Source organism: Penaeus chinensis, chromosome 29 (genome assembly GCF_019202785.1).
Source record: "Penaeus chinensis breed Huanghai No. 1 chromosome 29, ASM1920278v2, whole genome shotgun sequence".
Lineage (NCBI taxonomy): Eukaryota > Metazoa > Arthropoda > Malacostraca > Decapoda > Penaeidae > Penaeus > Penaeus chinensis.
Window position 1 is genome coordinate 32,261,498 of NC_061847.1, and position 7,500 is coordinate 32,268,997.

A 7,500-nucleotide genomic window follows, 5' to 3' on the forward strand; every position below is an offset into this window, starting at 1 on the left:
CTATCACTGTTTTGAATTGACCTTGTGCAACTAAACATTTTAAATAATATATTTTTGCGTTGCTGTTTGGTACAAACAACATCGAGGTTTCGATCTAAGAAGCAGATGAAAGCAAGAAAATGTTAGCTTGGTCACACACACATACACACACACACACACACACAAATTGTACATATATAAAATAGCATACTGATCGGTCATACCTAAAACATACGTGATTATAAAATCTGCAATTTATTACCCACCTTAAAATGAAATATTCAAACACAGTTTTACTGAAGTATAACAATCTAATAAAACATCAAGATATAACAATACTCCTTAATAATCAACTTCATGTATAATTCGAAAATAATCTTCAAAATCTTTGTTATTTAGTAAGTGGTCAATTCCATAAAAAAATAGAGAAATGCGGTAAAACTTATAGATACTTTATACACTCTTTCGTCAGTTCTCTCTCCTCGAAACAAGAAATTAAACTCGAGAGGAATTCATTCACACGCCTGGACGCCCAAGGGAGAAGACATAAGGCGCTGGAATCACGCAACACGCGGCCAGCTCTCTGTCGCCGCGGAATCTAGGCCGACAAAGGGTAGTTCTGTGGGGACGTGGGATCGGTAATGTGTATTTCGTGTTTGTTATATTGTCTGAATTTCTGTGTGTTGTGTGTGTGTGTGTGTGTGTGTGTGTGTGTGTGTGTGTGTGTGTGTGTGTGTGTGTGTGTGTGTGTGTGTGTGTGTGTGTGTGTGTGTGTGTGTGTGTGTGTGCGCGTGTGCACGTGCGTGTGCGAGTACGTGTGCGTGTTTTATACATACACATACCCTCCGGACGATAACAGCCTTGTAGATCTAGACTGGTTGTAGGGAAATGCCATCGCCATTATAAATTATTTGCTAGATCAATCATGTCTTGTTTTTCTTTCTTTTTTTCATTTTATTGTGCTACAACCTTTAAGCAACACACTGGCACTCTCTTGGCAATTCCTTTGCTTTCCTTTTGGCACAATGAACACTATGCTACGGTGACGCAGAGAGACACAAACATAATGCAATGTCTCTCTGTCTAACAAACACTGGGAGCAACATGTATAATACATTAGCTTCATCACAATAAAAGAAATTTGATCACATTAACGAGAAATATACAATAATGTTCAGGCTCTAAATGCACTGTTATACATTTCAGTAATAAAAATAACTGAATGGAGGTAAGCTATACAGTCAACTTCCTTCCATTGCTAATTTAGTTTTGTAAAGAAGACTTAGAGATTCAGTTAAAGCATTCAGTAAACTAGGTCTCCAGAGAGCGAACATTAAAAAATCTGTACAAAGAAAACATCCCCCAAAAAGTGGAAATGACCACAAAATTCCTTCGAAAATATACTACACGTAAAACTGTATACAGGAGGCCTCGAGCAGACAGCTGCCTCTTGAGCTGCTCTCTAAAGTTGGGTGTGTATCTCTCAATCTAACCTCCATGGCGGTGGGTATGGAACACACATTGAGTAATTCACATTCTGATTTCCGCTGTGGTGGGTTCATAAATCACGTAAAGTGGGCACGGGACGACATACAAGTAAGAATAAGTCATGCGTTTATCCCACAATTCAACAATCACTTTCATCTGAGCGGAAGAAAAGGCACGAGGTTTCTGCAAGTGAAGAGAATCAGTCTGATTTCCAGGGCGGGAAGCTGATCCTCTTCTTCTGACGATTCCTCTTGTGCAGATCCCCCGGGCGCCTCCTCTTCTTTGGCAAATTACCTTACAAATAGACTGCGTTGGTCCCCACGAAGTATGGCACCTGACGTATTTGTTGTTGTTGTTTTTCTCTCAGTAATGGAGATGGTTCACATGCGGGTCAACATGCAGTGCCTCACTTAATGCGTGTTTCCATGGTGGTGAGATTATACACCCCGGTTCATATGTCAGTCTCCATGGTGGGAACACGCTGCTTGCGGATCTGGAAGAGGGAGAGGCAATTAGTCCAAGGCAGGGGATTTTAACGCGAAGTAGGATACTAGAAGAAGAAATAAGAACAACAGGGATCCGGAAGAGGGAGAGGGAGAGGGAATTAGCAAGGGATCTTAACAAGAAATATGGAAGTAGAAGAAGAAAAGGAGATAAGGACATTAAGGATCTTAACACGAAATAAGGGCAAAAGAGAAGATGATGAAAATGAAGAAGAAAAGATAAGAACGACGTTTCCTTTTTTCTTCTTTTTTGGGGGGAGGGGGGACACAATCAACTCTGTTGGACTTACCCATGTTTACGCCCTCGGAAAAAAAACGAGCTACACAGATTAGGATATGAAGAAGACGTAATAACAATGCGATACAGAGATAGTTAAACTAAGGCCTAATGGAAATCCCTTATTTTAAGGACATCAACATACGTTATCACTGGATTTAGAACCACGAAACAGAATAAAAAGGTGGTTGTGGATGTTTCTGTCTATTATTGTACCGTTTAACCTCTATTGCAAATATATCTCTTCTGAATAGTTTTTTTTTTCTCAATAATCTGCAACCGGATCTTAATCTACGCTAGTTTCATATGCGAGACCTACCTTGGCAGCTGAATCTTTGGAGTGTAGTTTATACGGGTTTGCTCTGACAACGCTAGACAAAGTGTAACTATTGGGTTAGATATTTCGTTTGTTGTTGGCCAAAAAAATAACTAAACTGACTGAATAGAAAGCAATCACAGGAGAGCAGTGTTTCCTGGCTTCATTACGAGTGCATGCATACTTATATTTTCTATTTATGTTTGCTGTTTGATTATCTATTTTTTAAGAATGTTTCAAGCATTTCAAGCTTACGACAATCGTTCAGAATCCAAACAATCCTTTATCAGAAGGGCCAGATTTAGCACACGAACGATCACCCACTTTCACTACACACATGCTTCATAAAAAAGTGAAAAATCCCCAGGCATCGGCAAAAGCATCTCCCTTGAGCGAGACATTTACTTGGTTCTGCCCGGTCCTCCCTCATGTCCCGGCCTGGTCAAGGTGGCTCCCCTCAAAGGGCAAGCTGGACGACCAAGCCACGTGGTCTGCAAGCCTATAGCGCTCCTGCTGCAGGTGCTAGTGTAGAATAACAGATGGTCTCCTTATTTCGTCTGCTTACTGAGTATCAAACACTAGAGTATTGTCATCACTGAATATTGTATCAATGAGAAAGCTGTGAAGTTGCGTATTTCTGTACGTGACTCTGACTGAATCATAAACATATATAAAGGTTCGATGAACTTGATGTGAAGTTGGTATTGCTGTATGTGACTTTGAAAGATATATACACAGAAGACTTAGATGCTTTTCAATTACAGGTAAATGCATTGTTAAAGTGATTCACTCTTTATCAAACTCAACAAACTATTTTCTCCTCCTCCTTCTTCTTCTTTCTACAATCCACATTTTAAGATTAATTCTCGGAAATTTATTTTAAGTGTTTCAAGCAGCAGGTAACATTATCATACATTTAAAAAAAAAAACATTCATCGCTAAAACAAATGCAAGAATACGTTAACTTTCTCTCCAATTCATTGCAGCTGATTGAAAGGATTTGGTCATTTAGAAAGTTTGATTTTGTCCTCAAGTAAATTTTGTCATTCAAGAAGATTCTTTTTTAAAGTTCATGTCTATAATACTTTGGCCAACACTTAAGGTCCTGGGATTCCCTTTCCATTTAGTCCTTCTGTCGCCCTGCTGCTTGGGCCTCCCTCGTCTCCGTGCCCCCCCCCCCCCCCTCGACAGCGCTGCTCCTCCTCCTCCTCCTCCTACTTTATGTATGTGTGTGTATCTGTGTGTGTGTGTGTGTGTGTGTGTGTGTGTGTGTGTGTGTGTGTGTGTGTGTGTGTGTGTGTATGTGTGTGTGTATGTGTATGTGTGTGTGTGTGTGTGTGTGTGTGTGTGTGTGTGTGTGTGTGCGTGAGTGCGTGTGCGTGTGCGTGAGTGCGTGTGCGTGCGTGTGTGTGACACCTTAAGTTTACATTTCCCTTCCTATTCTTCTCCTGGCACTTTCGACAGCCACACCCCCCCTGACAGCCCCTCCCTAAACCCGCTGAACCAGCGATGAGCCACAGACACCCCTCGCGCAGCCAAAGCCTTTCGCCATCGTACCTTGTAGGTGAAGGAGCCGTTGATGCAGAAGAAGAACAGCATCACGAAGAACTGCACGAGCGTGAGGCCGAGCCCCGCGAAGACGAACACGTTATCCTGGTCGTTGTTGTAGCGGTTCCAGAAGCTGTGGTAGGAGCGGGACCTCTGCACCATCCAGCGACTCAGGAAGAACACGTTGATGATGATCACGGCGATGGGTTTCAGCAGCCACATCCAGGTCACGACGGGTTTGTACTGCGGGCGGAGGGAAAGGGGGGCGATTGATGTCGTTGTGAAAAGGGCGGGCGGAAGCGAAGGCCAAGGGAAAGGAGGGTTAATCCTCTCGCCATGGAAATGCTCTGTAAAGGGTTGCTACTGTCGTTATAGGGAGATTTGTTATAGGAAGGTATTGTGAATAGAACGACGAAGGGGAGGACAAGAAACCCACGGTTATGCAGAAAGACCTTTTCGCTCAACTTTTTTTTTTTCTTTTCTTTTGGTTAGCAATGTAACGAAGCAATGTAGCGAAATGGTCTTTGCTCGACCCATTAACACCCCTTATCATGTCACTTGCCCATTAACCCTGATTTTGCAGTTCCTAATTAACCAGGAATTAACCTAATATGAAACACCCACAAATAGACAAACCTACACATCTGGTCTCACTATTCCGTGAAAAAACTTGTCTGTTGATAATCGGAAAAAAAAAACAATAGAATTAAATAAAAATTCATGAATTGCTATGAAAAAAACCTCATATGTTGTTTTATCGGGTTTTAATCGAAATAAACACAAAAAAAATCCCAGAATCCGAGATAAATCAATTCACCACCTTGAACGGGAAAAATACTAAAATACAAATAAAACACTAAATATTTACATACTATAAAGACATCTACATATATTCATATATACATACATATATATAGATAGACAGATAGATAAACACACATATACAAATAAAGCACTAAAGCTAATCACAGATCCCCAGACAAGCCCTGGGAAGCGGCCGGCGACCCACCTTGCACAGGCCGATGATGAGGATGGTGGAGAAGAAGAGGCCGCCGACGCCCTCCGCGATGCCGATGTTCACGCGCACGCTGTGGTCTGCGGGGAGGGGGGGGGGGGGTTACAGGCGGCGTGGATTCTGATGTTGGGATGTTGACTTTCTAGTTGTTAAGCGATGTTAACTTGTGTTTGCTTATGTTGTGTATATGTTTGTATACGTATACCCATGTGTTGTATGTCTCGATCTTCTTTCTTTCTTTCACTTTCTCTTTCTGTCTTTGTCTGTATGACTGGCTATATATATATATATATATATATATATATATATATATACATATATATAGATAGATAGACAGATAGATGGATATACAAGTACACACACACACACACACACACACACACACACACACACACACACACACACACACACACACATATACAAATGGAAAAACACTCCATTGTGTTGATACGATACGATGCACAAACGAAGATTTAATGAAAATGAGACTGAGTATCGAAATCCTCCTGGATTTCATCTTTAGGTCGAAACTGTTGTCTCAATTGCAATGAATCTCGTTTTGCAGTGTGGGTTTTTTCTACCACACACACATATACATATACATATTTGTGTGTGTGTGTATTACATATATATATATATATATATATATATATATGTGTGTGTGTGTGTGTGTGTGTGTGTGTGTGTGTGTGTGTGTATTATACATATATATATACACGTGCACCTATGTGTGCAAGAGTCATGGTGACCAAGGCAAAAGCACAGTGCCATGATGAAACTAAAAGGCCTCCGGAACAACGGTGAGCTTCCCTGATTATTTTTTTCTTTATTTTTTGGTGTGTGTGGGCGCGTGTGTGCGCCTAGAGTATGTGTCTACACATCCTCTCCACGAGGCGAGTGGCAGGCCATCAAGCCGGCGCTTACCTGTGTGGTAGAGGTAGTACTGGCACCAGCGAATGCCGTGGTTCCAGTGGCACCTGTAGTGGATGGCCAGCTCATAGCCGTAGAAGGCGCAGGTGGCTATTCCGTGCAGCTGAGGAGGAAGGTTGTGTTAGTCCTTACATGAGCCATTTGGCATGTGATCCTAGTACAAATGCTAAATAAGAAACTTGTGATAATAAACTAGTAATAATGTATAACAACAAAATGGTCATACACTACTAACAAAGAGTTAGCTTCGACAACTGCAAATATCATTTATCATTTATCAGGGTTTAATTAAAGAAGGAAAGGCGTGCATATCACAAGCAAATCATAGTTATTGTATATATTTCGGAACTGCTTCGTGGTGATTTCACTTCACTAGCTTAAACCGAGAACTTCGTTGCGACAAAGTCGCTAATCGTGACAGACAATAATGAGTATGTTAAGTTGTGTCATTTTATTTTTTTCAAGTATTTTTTTTTTTCACAAGACCCTGAACCCCAAGGTCAGAAGCATGTTAAATCGGCCCTGTATGATATTTACTCAATGGTATTATTGCGTTAAATTTATGTTTCACTTTCCCCTTTTTTTGCGTGCGATATTCTTTATATCATCTCCAACATGAATAATTATTGTTGTATTTTCATTTCTAATATAAGGATTAACCTTTCCTTATAATAATGGCATTATGTGTCAGTACTATAGCTATCAATAACTGCCTGGTATTATCCTAACATTGTAAATTTTATAATCATAATCATCCGTGTGAAAATAATTACACCACTGTCAGTATAATGATTTGATCTTCAGTGTCTGGGATTACCACCGTCAGCGTTATATCTATCATTGCCAAAGTGGCAATTATCCTTTTCAGTATTATCATTATCATTGCCAGTATCATAATCATCATTGTCAGTATTATTATCACTATAATCATCATTGCCGACATAATAATTATCCTAACCACTATTATAATCGTCATTGCCAGTACTGTTAACATCCAGTATCATCATAAGTGCCAATATAATCATCAACATTATGGGTGTTTAACTACCAGTGCTAATATCTTATTCATTATTATCGCTATTATCATCACCATCAGTACTATAATCATCAATGTCAATATCATGATTATCACAGTATTATAATCTTATTACCCAGTATTAGCATTATGATTGCCAACATGATCATCAACATTACCGGTGTTATAACTACTATTGTCAGTATCATAATCATTCTTTTTGTACTGTTATCAACCAGCACAATCATCATTATCGGCGTCATAACTACCATGGCTATTACCATAATCACCCTTGTCGGCATTATGTTAATGGAAACGTCTGACGACAACCACCCACCAGGTCGATGACAGCGAGCAGGAGGCCGAAGTTGATGATATTCCTGAGCGAACAGGCCATGGCGGGGAATCACGCTGGAGCTCACGCCAACA

At 40.4% G+C, this 7,500-nt stretch overlaps 1 protein-coding gene across 5 annotated transcripts in view; it reads right to left on the reverse strand.

Moving 5' to 3' along the window:
• LOC125040526 overlaps positions 1–7,500 on the reverse strand; it is a 23,651-nt gene that overhangs the window by 723 nt on the left and 15,428 nt on the right. For all 5 annotated transcript variants that reach the window (XM_047635092.1, XM_047635095.1, XM_047635093.1 and 2 more), the window contains exons 2-6: positions 7,409–7,500; positions 6,051–6,159; positions 5,121–5,206; positions 4,121–4,354; positions 1–1,960 (exon numbers count right to left, since the gene is read on the reverse strand). The exon at positions 1–1,960 is cut by the window's left edge and continues 723 nt beyond it; the exon at positions 7,409–7,500 is cut by the window's right edge and continues 3 nt beyond it. In XM_047635092.1, the coding sequence (XP_047491048.1) occupies positions 1,919–1,960; positions 4,121–4,354; positions 5,121–5,206; positions 6,051–6,159; positions 7,409–7,468 (531 nt within the window). In that variant the 5' untranslated portion in view covers positions 7,469–7,500 and the 3' untranslated portion in view covers positions 1–1,918. The remainder of the gene's footprint in view (positions 1,961–4,120; positions 4,355–5,120; positions 5,207–6,050; positions 6,160–7,408) is intronic.